Here is a 17,692-nt window from a genome sequence, read left to right as displayed (position 1 = left end):
AGGGTAGATGAGTAATACTAGTGTACTCTTAGTAGAAAGATCTTAAGGCACGTTGAGATTCCGGGGTAGACCAACATTCTAATTAGTTATTTGACTGGATCATCATTCTTCCCACCCCAAGTTACGGTCTTTAAACAGTAAGGAAGTAGTTTTATGATACAATGGTATGCTGTCATGGATTCTATCAGTTACCACACTCCTCTCCAGCAGAGGGTAAAATGCTTTAAGTCTGTCAAGCAGTTTAAGGACAATATAGGGAAAAATAGCCCCAGTTCCTTAAAAGATTCTGTTTTATAGCAGAGAATTTTATATAAACATATCTAGAAAGAATGACTAGGAATCAGATGAATCTACAACCACACGAATTTTTTACTTTTTGATTTAATCAACGCAAAGAATTTAGCAGCTTTTGTATTTATAGGAAATATGGAACCTGGTCACACCCATTTCAAGGATTCATTCCTAATACTAGTGAAAGCTAACATCTTTATGGTAAGGTGACCATATAATTTATCATCCAAGCTGGGGAAGTTTTGAAAGTGAAAGGAGTTGCTATTAATAATTGCACTGAGATAACAGGTATTAACCAGAAAATGGGGGTGTGTGGTCATATAACTTTACAGTAAAAATAAGTTGGCAATTAAGATGGTAAATTTTATGATATGTGTTATTTAACACAATAAACACACACACACACAAATAAATCGGCAAGTAGTCCTTCCTATAAGACAAAAATCTACATTTTCCCCCTAAAGTAACGGAGATTACTTAATTTTTGAAGTCTTGAAAAGTTAGCACCCAAATTCAATGGAATGTTTTCTTTTAGGTTGGGGATTTATCAAGTACCACATGAAGCCCTGTAAATTGAGCTCTTCAAAGATAGACATGCAAGATAAGAGGGCTGATGTTGGTATTCCTATTTCAGTGAGCATATACATCTAGAACACATTTTAAAAGGGCTGCAATCTCACTAAATTAACTGGAATGACATGGAAGAAATAACACACACTATTTATCTTGGGAAAGTACTTATGCTTAATTCTTACAGCTGTGACAGAATACCTGGATCTGATTTTTCCATATGCACTGTAAGATAATTCTGCTAGTGGAGACTGGCATTTAGAGGACTCCTAAAACAAGAGATGATAACTAATCGATGAAGTGAGCCTAAAATCTGGTCCAGTCTATTTCATGCAAGTGAAATAATTTCTTCCATGTCAGGCGTGGGAGTAAGTCCCTATAGGGAAACAGAGCAACATCAAAGAACTCCACGAATCTTAACAATAGTACCACCAGGGGGTACTATAGGCCAGAAAAGGAATCAAGTTGTTCTCCATCAAACCACCCTTATGTCTTCCTATGGACAAATCGCGATCCTCACAGCCACTCTATTTGTTTCCCCAGCTTTGGGCTTATGGCTAATGGCACATTTTGACTTTTCCACCAAATTTTTCCCCGAATGTCTGCCATCCTCCCTGGTCACCAGACCAACCTTAGCATTTCCATTCCCCATCTCCCTCAGGTACACCTCCCTTTTCCTCTCCTGCAGACAGCTGCCAGTCCTACACCTTCTTCCACTTTCACAGACTTCCTACTCGAGTCTCTTCATACAATTTACCTCTTCCAGCATGAACACCACTGTTTTAAATCAATTATCCCCAAATAAAAACATTTTCTATAAAGCCTGTTTATAGTGATAGGGATAGGAATTATAATTTAAGGTTGCTTCAATTTCATTCATCTCTGAAAGGTAATTTAGTTCCATAGATCCAACTTAAAAAACAGACCTTCAAAAGAAAGGTTAGGGGCCGGCCCCGTGGCTTAGCGGTTAAGTGCACGTGCTCCGCTGCTGGTGGCCCGGGTTCGGATCCCGGGCACGCACCGACGCATCGCTTCTCCGGCCATGTTGAGGCCGTGTTCCACATTCAGCAACTAGAAGGATGTGCAGCTATGACATAGAACAATCTACTGGGGCTTTGGGGGGAAAATAAATAAATAAAAAACAAAAGAAAGGTTAAACGAAGCCTGAGGAGAAATGCCTGCTAATTTCTCAGCAATCCCTGTAAATCCATTTCTGGCCCAGGGGTCAAAGCTGTGTTTTAATGTTTTTCCTTATTTTACACTCCACATCCACGCATTTCTACTTTGTTAGCACTTCCACAGATTTGTGCTAAACTATTGTTTTCTAGGTCAATGTCAAATCCTTTAATCTTTCAATCCTGTTGATTAAATTATTTTTACAGCTTTAATGAGGTAATTCACATACCACACGATTCGCCCACTTAAAGCGTACAATTCAATGGCTTTTAGTATCTTCAGAGTTGTACAACAATCACCACAATCAATTTTAGAACATTTTCAACACCCCAACAAGGAACCCTGTACCTACTAGCAGTCACTCTTCATTCCATCCCCTCCTCTACCTCCACCCCAGCCTTAGGAAACAATCTAATTTCTGTCTCTATAGATTTGCCAATTCTGGACATTTCATATAATGGAATCCTACAACATATAATCCTTTGTGACTGGCTTCTTCCATGTAACAATGTTTCAAGGTTCATCCATGTTGTAGCATGTATCAGTACCTCATTTCTTTTTATTGCTGAATAATATTCCACTGTATGGATATACCACATTTAATTTATCCATTTATCAGTTGATGGGCATTTGGGTTGCTTCCACATTTGGCTATTATGAATAATAATGCTATGAAGGTTTGTGTACAAGTTTTTGTGTACATATGTTTTCACTTCTCTTAGGTATTTTGTCATGGGTTGAACTGTGTTCCCCCACAAAAGGATACGCTGAAGTCCTAACATCCAGTACCTCAGAATGTGACCTTATTTTGAAATAAGGTCTTCATAGAGGTGACCAAGTTAAAATGAGGTCATTGGGGTAGGCCCTAATCCAATACTATTGGCATCCTTATAAAAAGGGGAAATTTGGACAAGAAACAGAGATACAGACAGAGAGAACACCAAGTGAAGATGGAAGCTTGCAGTGATGCATGTAAAAACCAAGGAACGCCAAATATTTCCAACAAACACCACAAGCTAGACAAGGCAAGAAAGGATTCTCTCCTAAAGCTGCTAGAGAGAGCATGACCCTGCCAACACCATGATTAAAGATTTCTAGCCCCCAGAACTGTGAGAAATTTAGTATCTGTTGTTTTAAGTCATCCAGTTTTCGGTACTTTGTTACAACAGCACTAGGAAACTAATACAGGTATACACCTCCGGAGTGGAATTGCTGGATCATATGGTAACTCTACGTTTAACCCATCGAGGAACTGCCAGGTTGTTTTCCAAAGCAGCTATACCATTTGACTGTTTTTCAATAAATTAGTGGTTCAAAACCTCCCTCAAACATAAAAAGTAAGCTTTTCTACATGCAACCTCGCCCTCCACAGGTAATTCTCCCTCCGCCATCACCATGGTGGCAATCTTCTTTACCATATGTTAAACTTTCCTATTTCCTTAAAAAATACATAAATAACAAATAGTTAAATCATCAATGCACTAATAGGAGGGGGTATCTAGAATGAGCTGTGGTTGGGGATGCAGAGTAATCTTAAAGAGATCTAAACTGAGGATAGGCGACGAGTAAATGGTACTAAACAGCAGGAAATTGTCTTTAAAAGGAGGATTTCCTAGCTGAGATGGGGAAGAAAAGAGGATCCTGAAGGACACGATGGCATTTTCTTTAGGGAAGGGAGCCTGGCCACAAAGAGGTCTAAGTCCCATCTCTGGAGAAAGGAATTGGCATGGTGAGGTAGAACACATCTTCTGGCAGAATCTTGGAAACTCTGAATTTCACTTAGTTATTGTCCTAAGAGGACCCTCAACTCTTCTTCAAACAATAAAGTACTATAGTCTAATAACGATGAAGTTATGTACAATTTAATCAAATATCTGACTATTCTGAACAAGAAAGAATAGAACTTTTTATGTAGTTGAGTAAATAACACACACACACACACACACAAACAGATTGAGCGCCCTCTCTAGTCAATAAAATTTTTAATAAAGTCAGTAGATTTCCAATCTCTGCACAACTAATAGATGCAGGTATATGAGTAATGATTTGGCTCTTGGCTATGTTATAAAAATTAGGGGTAAAAACACACATGCTAAAAAGTTTACAATAAAATCTCATAGAGATCACTTCATTTTGTTGTTACCAATAACCTATTTTCAGTTACAGTGTCAACCTTTTCATTTTTCACAGCCTCAGATAGAAAAGCAAAGCAGAATGGAAGAGGAATGTTGGAGAAATACATTCTAATACCAGTAAACTAACTGCTGACAGTGATCATAGACAGGAAAACACCAGACAGAACAGGTCACTCAAAAAGCACAACTGTTTGGGATTATTCAGCGAAAAGAGAAAAGGGAACGAGAAATCCCAGAAGGTGTCACAGTGCAACCACTGATGCCCAAAACTGGTGAGCTCCAGTCCTCAAAAGAGTTCATTTAGTTCATGTTACTTAAGAGGAAGGTAACAATACAGTACATTTTGGAATACAGCTAGAACACAACATCAAGCAGTTAAAATAAAATTGAGGCTACTGGTTATTTCCAGTAAGCCATCCTTTTATTTTCCTTCCCCTTTCTCCCAATCAATGACTAAGCATGGTCTGGAAAGAGAGGACTGGAACAAAAGAATTATTCAGGAAACTTAGGTCTGAAAACACAGCAATAATTGTTTCAAGTTGGGAGAATGTAAGCAAAACTGAAGTCTAGATATTTTTATTTATCTTGAAAGACTCAAATAAATAAATTTACTTTGAATACTATTTCTACAGAAATTTCTTCCTTCCTTAGCCTCCTTTCACTTCACTCCAACAAAAGCCACACCATCCTTTAGATCAGTGGTTCTCAAAGGGGAGAACCCCAAGCAGCAGTAACAGCATCACCTGAAAACTTCTTAGCAATGCAAATTCTCAGGCCCAACCCCAGGCCTACTGATTCAGAAACCCCGAGGCCAGCGCCAGCAATCTGTGGTCAACCAAGCTCTCCCTCCAGGTGATTCTGAGGCTTGCTCAAGTCCGAGAATCTCTGTTTCAGATGATATGAATGTAAAAGGCCCAGGATTTTTGATTTATAGAACAAAATGATTCTTAAAAGACTGAAATGACAAAAGGCAATAGGGAAGAAAAGTCTATTACGTAAACTGTGCACTGTTAGCTTAGAAACCATGTGTTTTCTAGATTAAGGCCCAACTATAACACTTAGCAACTTCTAATTAGTAGTAGCATAAAGATGGTACCTTCCAGATGTTTCAGGAGTGCCCTACAGCTATTCCCATGAGCAGATATCAGAATGTTTTTGCCTTTTAATACTTCAGGAGCAATCCTTTCATTCCAAAAGGGAAGGAGTCTCTCCAAAACATCCTTTAAGCTTTCAGATCGTGGCAGCTGATCCACAGGTACATCGCATACTTTATACCTCCGGTTATTGTAGATTTCATGGTAGTAAGGATGCGACTCCTCAATGGGTGGCGGGGTCACATTATAACTTCTTCTCCAGAGCCTCACTTGTTCTTCACCGTGATTCAAAGCCATTTGCTCCCTGTTGAGACCGATCAAGCCTCCATAGTGACGCTCATTGAGACGCCAGGAACTTTCCACGGGAACCCACTCCTGCCCCAGCTCTTCTAGGATTAGCCAGGCTGTGTGGATGGACCGATTAAGGATGGATGTGAATACAAGATCACACTCAAAGTTTAAAGCTTTGAGTTGCTTCCCACAGTTCCGAGCTTCCTGCAGTCCTTCACTGTTAAGTTTCTGGTCCACCCAGCTACAAAAACGATTCTCTTTATTCCAAGCACCCTCTCCATGTCTTAACATAATCAGTTTGTACTTGGACATACTGATGGCTGAGCTTCCCTAGCACTTTCAAATGGGCCAATGTTTAGTGACAGCAGTACATCTAGAAAGAGAAGAAACAAAAAGTACAAGTTACATTCTTCATTCACCTGACTACTTGGGAATGGAAACACAACTTTACAACAGCCAGTTTCTAAAATAAATTGGAATAATTCCTTTGAACTGCTTTGACATCAGACATCCGGCAACTCATACACTACGGCACATATAGGCATATTCTGCAGATAATTAATTACAGGGAACCTAGTGGACTTACATTTCCTGATGGCTGGATCATATCTTAATTTTATGACGTAAAAATAACAGAACACTTCATTCTAATGGCATGCTGCATTTCCACCAGATAAAAAGGCAGTTTATGCTTACAGAAGTGAGGATTTAATAGAATGAGTGGTAGATATCTAAAAGGATGATGAGAAGCTAGGAACTCCCAGCTCCTTGCAGCTGCCTCTAGATTGAAGGCATCCTCCTCACTTTGTTTTTCCTCTGGTGGAAACAGAAATATTTACCAGTCTCACCTTCTTATAGAAGTTATTAAACATGTGAATTCAACGAACCACGACATATACCTAATATGTAAATCATTGACTGGTGGCAATCGGCTCTTCAGTGCCACAGGCTACACCACATACAAGCAAATCTAAGGTTCAACATTCAAACAACATTAAAAGTGATTTAAAGAGACATGAACACCAATTACGGTACTCACCTAAATAATCTCTCATCTGCCTCAAGATAGAACTTTTGGCAGGAATAAATCTAGATGCAAAACAAGCTATCAAATGCAAGCAGCTGAGAGATGCTGCCTGCAGAAACAGATTAACAGGAGCAGGTCTGCAGGAGCTAGGAGCAAGAGGAAGCACACTGACAAGTGTCTCCTCCTCCCAGCCTTCAGCTCTCCCACACTCACCAGCCACATCTCAGTGGGAGAAGAATCTAGTAAAGTGGGACAGGCAACCCTAAAGGGTTTCTGAACTCCCTAGGTTAAGGCACTGGCCCCAAGATCTGCTGGGCCCACCCTGTCCCCTGGAGAATCTGCTGCCCGGGCTGCATCAGCCTACCTTCCCTCTCCTGCAGTAGACCTATCGACACTGACCAATGCTGCTCTGTTCACAAGTCCGGCGCTCTCCACCTCCACCCCAGTGTCTTCCCCACTGGGGGGTAAAGATTATAGGAACACCAGGGCCTGGACTTCTGCTATTCTTGGCAACGTCCATTACCTGGAGACTCTCTGCCCACTTAAACTGCGATTCACCCACAGTTACATAGCAATCACTGACAAAGATAATTGGAATCTAGATCTAGTTTCTTTCTTTAGTAATTCCTAGAGATTCTGAAGGGAAAAAAAGTCTTTAAAATAAGGCTTCATATTTCGGTAGAATGCAGAGGACCTGAGGGAGGAAGCAGACTGAGGTGATTTGTGAGTAGTTGCAAGGCTACAGCAGTCAGGTTGATGATTTCTCTTTCTCATGGAGCATCAGGTTTGAAGCTTTAGTGCATGGGAAGCAGGAAAGCCTCAGGTCACTGGAAGAGCCAGGGCTCAGAGCTCAGGGCTCCCGTGAAGGCAGCTTAGAGAGCTGAGAACTTCTCAAGAGAGAGCAACGCCTCTACCCTCAGCCCAGGGTGGGATAGGGATGGCAGAACAGAGAGTGGGATGAAAGGCACCTGGGCAGTGTTTTGCTAGGTGATTACCAGAGCCCAGAGCAGGATAATTATGAAGCTAAAGAAGCTCAAGCCTCTGGGCCTTCACCTGAACTTCTCAGGTGCTGGGAGAGACCAAATAATGAATTCACATGGACGAATGAGTGTGTGTGTGTGTGTGTGTGTGTTTAATATGCAAAAGAAAGATATTTTCATATTGTTTCTTTAAAGAGCATCAATCCACCAAGTAGTAGAAGCTTCAGGCCCAAGAAAAACTGGATCCATCCCCTCGTAACCACTTACTGTTTTGTTTTGTTAGTGGTGGTGGAGGAGGGGGTGGAGAAAAGAGAAGCTATCAACCGTTCCTCTACCTCAACCCTTTGCTGGTCTTGTCAAGCAAGAAGCCTCCACACACTAATGAAGCTATTTTCCCTTCAGATGAAGACGGGTGTGATGGACAAATGCCGTAGGCAGGAGCACTTCTCCACCATCTTTTGATTATGAACTATATGGAAGGAGCGAAAAAAATGTAGCAATAACATGAACACTCAGGCACCTACCACCAAGCTTTGCAGTATTTTAATCTGCTATATTTCCTTACTTTACAAAATAAAACTATTTCTCTGTTTTTTTACCTCAAAATATGTATACTGAAGCAGAGGACTAGTACTACAGCCACAAAAACTATACAGATACACACCCCTCCCTCACTCTGGTGGACAGGGGTGAACACAGGATAAGGTACCAAACGAGTGCATCTGTCTCAGGTGGACAAAAAGCCACTGCCCTCTCGGTGCCATCAATGGACTTTTCCCATTTAATTAACTGCTGAATATTTACAAAGGAGCTGTTGAGGTTTAATATTTGCAATCTTTAAGATTTTAATCGTCATGGGAGCTGGTATACCAAGTGTTTACCAACAAACACACAACACTGTAGTCAGTTTCATTTAAAGTTTAAGGGAGGGGCTGCAAACTTCCATGTCCCGATGGCCAGACAGGTGTGTGAAGAGCAGTGACGCTGGGCTACAGGGGTGATGGGAACAGTGTTGAACTGCAGAGAACATACACGTTTCTCTGAAAGACAACTCTTGTGTAAATGGATGAAGTTTTTGTATAACCTGTTCTCACTGAACTAAAGGTACCATTCTTAGAACTTTTCTGGAGAACAAAGAGAAGATGGGATTGCTGGAACCAAAGACTGGAGAGAATGCATGACTTAGACCATAGAGAACCTATGGATTCTGTTTTGTTTTTAGAGTGAATAAATGTTTTATTTTTAAATAAAAATGATCATTTCAGCTCTTAAAAGTTCATGTATAAAATAAAAGGAGTAGCTATTTCTTAGCTCCAGCCCATTTCCCTCTGAGACTGAGGAACTGAGCTTCCTAAACCTTCCAATTTTCAAAAACAGTGGAAATGCACATTTTTATGTGATATTTGATATAAATACTGGCAACTAATTTGAATTCATTTTTCAAATGTGAGCTAAATAAAACATGTCTGCAGGCTAGACTGAGTCTGCTAGTGTATGACCTGTGACTTAAGGGGAAATCTCCAGGCCACAGATGAATGGGGAGGCCACCATCCCCCAGGAGATGGTCCGACCTCAAGCCTCCAGGCTCGAATCCCAGCTTTCCTATGTTATTGTCCAACACACTCTTTCAAAGTACAGACCTCTAATCTCTAAATGTGCTGGGCTTCCTTGTCCTTGACCCTCCTTCACCAAACCCTTTGCCAGTGCCCTGCAGAGTCCAGCTCTGTAATCAAACTCCCACTCAACTTGGGACTCTTCCTGGAATGCTTCCGCCAGCTCTGAGCTTTAACGGAGCTGAAAATGAACTGAATGCAAAACTACCTCTCTCAGGTGTCTGCTGCTCTCTTTAGTGGGTGGTGTTCATGCCTCATATCCTGGGACAGGGTCCTCCTCCCTCTCAATGGTACTTCCTGACCAAACGCCTCCACCCCCACCATCTTTTGGAGGGGGGAGCTCTGATTCTGCAAGTCTCGCTCTATTCAGCCGTAGTTCTCTTGTCTCATTTATTAGCTGCAACCTTCGTAAAACCTGAGCACCTTATTTACAACCCTCAATTACTTCCTATTGATCTTAGCAGAAAGTTCAAAATGCTTAATGTGACCCACAGGCTTCGGTTTTCTTTTATTGCCTTGGGCATGTCATGGTCGTTCTTGCCTCAAGACCTCTGCACATACCGTACACAGAGAACCCTAGCACGTCACCCCCTTCCCTCCCCTGCCGCTTCAGTCCTACCCTGCTTTAGGGAACCTCTAGTCACCCTTTAGATCAGCTGCGCCCCACCAAAATATAATGCAAGCCACGTGTAATTTTAAATTTTCTACAAGGCATATTGAAAAAAAGAAATAGGAGAAATTAATTTTAATAATATATTTTATTTAACCCTATAGGTTCAATATATTATCATTCCAACATATGATCTATATAAAATTCTTAATGAAGTATCTTACATTATTTTTTTCATAGTAAGTCTTTGAAATCTGGTGTATATTTTATACTTAAAGCACATCTCCATTTGGACTAGCCACATTTCAAGGGCTCGATAGCCATATACGACCAGTGGTGACCTTATTGAACGGCACAGCTTTAGAGCTTAGCTTAAACGTTATTTCCTCTAGGCCAGTGGTTCCCAAACTTGAATGTGCATCAGAATCACCAAGTGAACTGGTTAAAACAGATTGCTGGGCCCCACTTCCACAGCGTGAGCAGGTTTGGAAGGGCCTGAGAATTTGTATTTCTAACAAGCTCCCAGGTGACGCTGATGCTGCTGGTTTGAGGACCATGCTTTGAGAACCTCTGCTCTAGGCAGACTTCTCTGCTCTTCCTTCTTGCCCACTGGGAAGGGGTCAGGCCTGCCTGACATACACTCTTGGAGCACCCTGCTTTACAACATGGGGTGCACTTGTATTTATTCAATGTCTATGTGTCCTGTTAGACTGTAAGTTGCAGCACAGCTGGTCTGTCTTACTGCCCTATCTCTAGAACCTAGCATGACACTTGACATATACGAGGGACTCAGTAGGTGTGCTGACTGAATCAAAGTCAGTTAGACAAAAATGATTAGATTGTGCTAATGAGCTAAGACTTGATAGGTTCAGTGGTAACTGCCAAAGTAAAAACAGTCAGTCCGCAGGCCTGAGATGTTAAGAGGCTTTAACTCAATCCCAGGGTTATTTAATGGCAAAGCCAGAGCCAAGAATAATCATCCATTGTATTTTTGTACCCTTTACAGTTTGGTATGTTTACGAAGGGCCATAATGTCCACAAAGAAAAGAGAGACTTCGATTGACTTGTTCAAAAACATATAGCCACTACGCGGCAAATTAGAGCTGCAGTCCAGGTCTTCTGCGTCCGACACCTGTGCTCCTTCTCCCTCACACTAAAGACTTCAGAGGCTTGGTTTGAGGATCTAGGCTCACTTGGCTTCACTTCACAGGAGCATCTCCAGTCACAACTTGTCTTTCCAAACCCAGGCAGCCATTTCATAAAACGCATACAAACAAGGTGAGTAGAAAGGAGGGCTCAGCTTATGACCACCCTTGAGAAAAACCTCAGGCACCAAGTCACATGGGGCAACAGTCACCCCAACTTATAAAGAGGTACCATACTAAGAATATGTACTCCCCACCCTCAAATTAAAAATGATTCTTTTTTAAAAATCAAGCTTTTTTTTGTTGTTTTTGGTAAAGCTCACTGCCCTGGAGTTGGTTCCTAAAGTTCCTCCTTTATCTCTCAGCAAGGGTTACTGGCACTTGAATTAGCATGAATTTTAGTCAATGATTTACTTCATACCAAGAAAAGAGCCGCACATGTCACTGAATTATCATTTCCTAGAATTTCTTCCTTTTTAAAGGATGGTATGACTCAAAGAAAAAGTTTCCTAAACAAACATACCTTTTATACAACTCTGTCTCATCTTCCCGCCCCTTCCTCTGTCTTCCCTTCCTTCTGGCAATTACTTTTGCAGTCCTCTGACACCTAACTTGTGCCTTGCCCACTCGACTGAAACGGTCTCTCAAAAGACTGCTGGTTAGTTATTTCTTACTAAGTGGAGACATCTCTCAGGAGTCACCCTGCTTTGACCCCTCTGAAGCTGACTGCATCAACCAAGGGAAAACAGTTCTAAGATTTCAGTGCTGCATTTCTCCAGCTCTTCCATTGTAATGTCCTCTTCTTGGTCTCGGTATTTTCCTACCCAGAGTACTATGATGTCACAGCAGCTAACGCTCATGGAATGCTCACCACATGCTGGGAGGATCTGAATCCTCAACCATCATTCTATGGAGGAGCTACTATGATTATCCCCATTTTATAGATGTAGAAACTCAGGAGGAGAGGCTAACTGGCCCAAGGTAACACAGATTGTAACTGGCAGAGCTGGAGTTCAATCTCAGGCAGGCTGGACCCCAAAGCCTATACTTACACCTTGAACCACTCTGCTACCCTGTCACATTGATACCAAGGCTGTATCCTCAGTCCTTGGAAACCCAAGTTTTCTCACTACTTTAATCACATTAAAATGGATGGTTTATCAGGGCCGGCCTGGTGGCGCAGGTGGTTAGGTGCACGTGCTCCGCTGCGGTGGCCCGGGGTTCGCTGGTTCGGATCCCAGGTGCGCACGGACACACTGCTTGGCAAGCCATGCTGTGGCGGCGTCCCATATAAAGTGGAGGAAGATGGGCATGGAGGTTAGCCCAGGGCCAGTCTTTCTCAGCAAGAAGAGGAGGATTGGCAGATGTCAGCTCAGGGCCAATCTTCCTCACACACACACACACACACACACACACACACACAAATGGATGGTTTATAAATTGACAGCCCCAAATACTCATCAGCTCCCCAGCCTGGTCAATTCATTCTTCAATTCATTCTTCAAATGCGTGTTGCAAACCCCATTTGACCATGGCACAATGCTGGGCCTGTGAGAAATATAGAGTCCAACATGGATTATGTCTTCAAGGAATTGGTGGGGGAAAGAGTGGGTGTGTGTGTGTGTATCACTAAAGCAGAAGGTAATCTCTTCATTCATAAGGGAGGTAGAAAAGAGAGACTATTTCTAAGTAAGGCTTCATGGACATGGCACTATTTAAGCCGGATTTGGAAAGATGTTTAAGATTTAGGTTTATAGAAAAAGGAAAAGGAATTCTAGCCTAAGGAAACAACTGCATATGGAGAATGGTGACCCATTCAAACTGACTGGAGTATAGGTAGGGTGACCATACAACCTGGTTTACCTAGAACAGTCTTGCTTTAGGCCTGTTTCCCCAACATAATTATTATAAGGCCCCTTTCACACTTAAGTGTCCCATTTAGAAAATTATATGATCACCCTAAGTATAGGGTATAATAAGGAAGTAGGAGGAGACCAGCCTAGAAATATAAGACTGAATAGTGGCTCAGAAAGGCTTTGTGCCAAAGAATGCAGATTCTATAAATACTGGGACATCACTAAAGGTTTAATAACTTGTATTTTAGCAGGATCAAAGCAGCACTTATAAACATAGAGAGGGATGGGAAAAACCAGAGATATGAACACTTGTGAGGTTTTGCAATAATTCTGGTAATATATAATGAAGACCTAGACCAGGATAATGGCTGTTGAAATGGGATGAAGGAGATGAATGTGAGAGACACTATAGCTGAGCTCAGGTGTTGGCAACTTTTTCTGTAAATAGCCAAATAGTTAATTTTTGGGGCTTTGTGGGCTATACGTTGTCTGCTGCAATTACTCAATTCTGCCATTATAGCTGACAGCAGCCATAGACAATACATAAATGAATGAGGCTGTGTTCTAATAAAACTTTATACATGGACACTGAAATTAGAATTTCATAATTTTCATGCACATGAAATATTGTTAAATCTTGTATTTATTTCAACAAGTTACAAATGTAAAAACCATTCATAGCTTGTGGGCTGTACAAAAACATGTAGTGGGCCAGAAAGCCTTAATTTGCCAATCCCGGGTCTAGCTGGATACCATACTCAGATCTACTAATCACATCGGCATTTTGAACCTTTAAGCATCCTGTCATGGGATAATCCCAAAATTATTAAATCACCTGATTTTATTCTTGGCCAGAACTGCAAGTACCTTAAGTAATGGAATCCCATTCATAACTGTTTTTATCTCTCACAGAAGACAATACTGAGCACATTTAAAGCAATCTGAGTAGTTTACTTTTGCTTAATTGAATTATTTAATAATGAGTTCAAGATAGAATGGGGAAAAAAATTATGCATCTTGTTAATCAACTTCAAAAATATAATCTGTCGGGGCCGGCCCGGTGGCACAAGCGGTTAAGTGCGCGCGCTCCGCTGCGGCGGCCCGGGATTCGCTGGTTCGGATCCCGGGCGCGCACCGACGCACTGCTTGGTAAGCCATGCTGTGGCGGCATCCCATATAAAGTGGAGGAAGATAGGCACCGATGTTAGCCCAGGGCCGTCTTCCTCAGCAAAAAAAGAGGAGGATTGGCGGATGTTAGCTCAGGGCTGATCTCCTCACAAAAAAAAAAAAATATATATATATATAATCTGTCATTTTGACACGCTTTACTTCTATTAGACATCTTTGCAAATTGTCACAAACAGTGCCTCACACTTAGGTGAATGTATACCTGCTCAGGAATAGGTGCTACATAACTGCCTTGGCAATAAATAGGTGATTCAAAGGAAACACACTCTGCAGGTGACATACTTTCAAAGACTTTTTGCTATAAATATGGATAGAAATTCCATCTCAATTCGCTATAGAACAAAAAATATTCTTTCCATAAATGCCACCATAAAATTGAAGTTATGTTTCAAAATTAGCATACTTTAGGCAAGGCAGGGATGGAAAGGATAGGTAGATAGAGGACTGGTGCATGTACAAAGCATTGCATTTACTGAGGTTACTGCTACAGTATTTCCAGAATCTCTAGGAAGTTTCAACAAATGGAGTGTAACAATGTTGCTGCTGCCTCCCACTCCTGTCCCTCCTTAAACCATATAATTTCACATGCCTCTCCCCCTCCCACCATAACTGAGGCTAGTCCTGTCTTCCAAACTAATGCTCCTAGGACATTGTTTCCTCCCTTTCTCGGGTGTTTGAAAAGTAATAATGTCTAATACTCTAGTATAACAACTCACGCACAGGTGGGGAAAATTACAGGATAAAGACCAGCCTAAAGACTTAGTTTTCTGTTTCCAAAAATTAAGAAATGTGATCAGTGACACAATATTGAAGTAATATAAAATAAGGGATACAGAGCCGGAGTCATTTTGATCCCAAGCTTACCCTTAAATATTAAATATTCAAATACTACCCTAGACTGCTCAGATGTTTTCCTTGGTCCAAATCCTCACTGCATAGCTTTGAGCAACACTTACCCCTACTGCTAGGAATCTAACTCTATAAAAAATAGGCTGGCTATATTTGAGGATAGAAAAAAGAGATGCTAACCATATTTCTGACGAATTAAAAAGGAACAGTTATTAAGGGAAATGAAATCCTTAGAGTCGTAACAGAATGTGCCTTCCCCCAAATTAAACTCAATATTAAAAGTTCAAACATTGGGGGCCGGCCTGGTGGTGGAGTGGTTAAGTTTGCGCACTCCACTTCAGCGGTCCAGGGTTTGCTGGTTCAGATCCTGGGCGCAGACATATGCACCGCTCATCAAGCCATGCTAAGGTGGTGTCCCGCATAGAGCAACTAGAAAGGTGTACAACCATGACATACAGCTATCTACTGGGGCTTTGGGGAGGGAAAAAAAAAAAGAAGAAAGGAGGAAGATTGGCAACAGATGTTAGCTCAGGGCCAATCTTCCTCAGAGAAAAAAAAAAAGATCATTTAAAAAAAAAGTTCAAACATGACTATATCTAAAAGTGCCTAGTGTTCCGTCATCTATTACTCTTTCTAAAGCTTTACAGTAACTTTCCATTTGTATTTACAGTACAAGACACCTCTTTACCAGGAGCAAATGCTATCACTCACAGTTGTTTTCCAGGCACTATCACCCTGTCATTCTCCAACTTGACATCTACTAACAGCCCCTACTGATTACTTGTTACAAGAGTGACAAACCATAGCAGGCAGACCCCTATTCACAGGGAAGAGATATACATGCGTAATGAGATGTGTGTTTGCCTGGGGCATGTTGCCTGTTCCAGCCTGCATGGCATCACCGATGTGCACCACACCCACTCATGACACCTCCTTCCTATCTCTGGTTACTTATTCCTCTAAGGTTGTAGCTCTTATCAACACAAACTGTTTCTACCAAATCCCAAAAGTGTGAAGTCAAGAAAACTGGACATTAGTCCTAGCTCTGCTACTCACTGACAGTGTGATTTTGACCAAGTTATTTAAATTCTCTGGACCTCAGGTTCCTTACCATAAAGATGAACATAATGAAATTACTGTTCTCAAGGGGCTATTAAGAAGACTAAAAATGAGATTATGATGAACCACCACACCAAAGAGTGGGAAGTATTCTATGTCGAATGGGGCAGACTTTGACTAACACATGAAGACTGGCACAGACCTCAGGCCCCTGAAAGTGATCCTATCTTGCTGATGGTCTGAGCAGCTGGGAATAAAGTAAAATGAGAGTGGGAGTAAAGAGAAAAGGTTAAATTAGGTAGTGGAAGGAGGAATGCAATCAAATGTTGTGTGTGTGCATTGGGTGGGTGGGGAATATATGGTAAGATACAGTCCTGGAAGCATACCAAATGCTCAGCAATATTCTACAATCCAAATGCTTTAGGTGAAGTAGCTAACATTTAATTTACATTTTATAAAGTATGTTTTTTCCATATTTGTGGCCAAGTTTCAGTGAGTTTTGTTAAGTAAAACTTTTAGTCCTGTTTCCCCATATAAACATCCCCACACACAGATTTCATTCCAAGGCTGTTCAAGAGACCTACCAGTTCAAACATCTGTGTGTTCTCCGTCCTCCAGGCACCAGACACACAAAGATGAAGGCATGGGTGAATTTAGATGTATTAGTCATTACTCAAAACGAAATGTGCCACTTCATTTCAACCAACAGTAGGAGGCAAAAGAGGAAGAGAGACTGAAAGATCTACCCAAATACTAACAGTGGCTGCCTCTGTGTGATGGAATAAAGGTTGACATTTTCTGCCACAATATACTTTTGTACAACGGTTACTCTTTACAATGACCAAATTTCTACAATGATCCATTTGGTTCAGTTTGGTTTAAATATGGACACAGAAGAACGGGTACTACCCTTGCAGCTGGGAACTTTTAGCTGCTAACAGATTGGTACAGAACTCACTGCAATGAGATTTAGCATATGTACTTGTGGTAGAAAATGTCTAGTCATCTTTATTGTAAAAGACTTTTAAGACAGGCATGGGCCTCGGCAATACTCTAATGCAACATCTTCTTCTTAAAGATCAAAAATTAAGAGTCAGAGAGTTGAGGGGCTGGCCCTATGACGCAGTGGTTAATTGAGCATGCTCCGCTGCTGGCGGCCCAGGGTTCGGACCCCAGGCGCCCACCGATGCACTGCTTGTCAAGCCATGCTTGTCAGGCCATGCTGTGGCGGCGTCCCATATAAAGTGGAGGAAGATGGGCACAGATGTTAGCCCAGGGCCAGTCTTCCTCAGCAAAAAGAGGAGGATTGGCATTGGGTGTTAGCTCAGGGCTGATCTTCCTCACACACACAAAAAAAGTCAGCAAGTTGAAATGATTTGTTTACGATCACACAAATAGCAACAGCTTCAAGACTGACACCTAGGTGTCTTGACTTCCAACTCAGAGCTCCCTCCACTACACTACTTGTTTGAATTATGCTTCTCTAAAGTCCACCACCATTTGAGGAGCATCTGTGGTATGTGAGGTGCTACAGGACAAAGATGGATAAAACCTAGTCCCTGGCCTCAGGGGAGACAGTTTTAAAGTAAAAGACAAATTGACATGTGTTCTGCTTTCATTACAGAAAACCTTAGTAGTTACTGGTGAAAGACAGCATTTGTTTTTTTTCCCCAAAAGTCTGCATTCAGTCAGTTAACATTCTGGTATCAGTCACAAGGTATAAATCCCCCATAATTTGGAAGGGAGGCTGCAGGGGAATGAGGGTTATAGATAGTTAGCTAACAACCAATTATCCTTCAAAACTTAAC

The 17,692-nt window shown here is 41.5% G+C and overlaps 1 protein-coding gene across 1 annotated transcript in view; it reads right to left on the bottom strand.

The window, feature by feature from the left end:
- BPGM (bisphosphoglycerate mutase) overlaps positions 1–17,692 on the bottom strand; it is a 32,217-nt gene that overhangs the window by 13,786 nt on the left and 739 nt on the right. Inside the window, exon 2 of the mRNA XM_058530365.1 lies at positions 5,269–5,930. Within this exon, the coding sequence (XP_058386348.1) occupies positions 5,269–5,869 (601 nt within the window). The 5' untranslated portion in view covers positions 5,870–5,930. The remainder of the gene's footprint in view (positions 1–5,268; positions 5,931–17,692) is intronic.

Source organism: Diceros bicornis, chromosome 3, assembly GCF_020826845.1.
Source record: "Diceros bicornis minor isolate mBicDic1 chromosome 3, mDicBic1.mat.cur, whole genome shotgun sequence".
NCBI classification, from domain to species: domain Eukaryota; kingdom Metazoa; phylum Chordata; class Mammalia; order Perissodactyla; family Rhinocerotidae; genus Diceros; species Diceros bicornis.
This window is presented reverse-complemented; position numbering and strand designations above follow the sequence as displayed.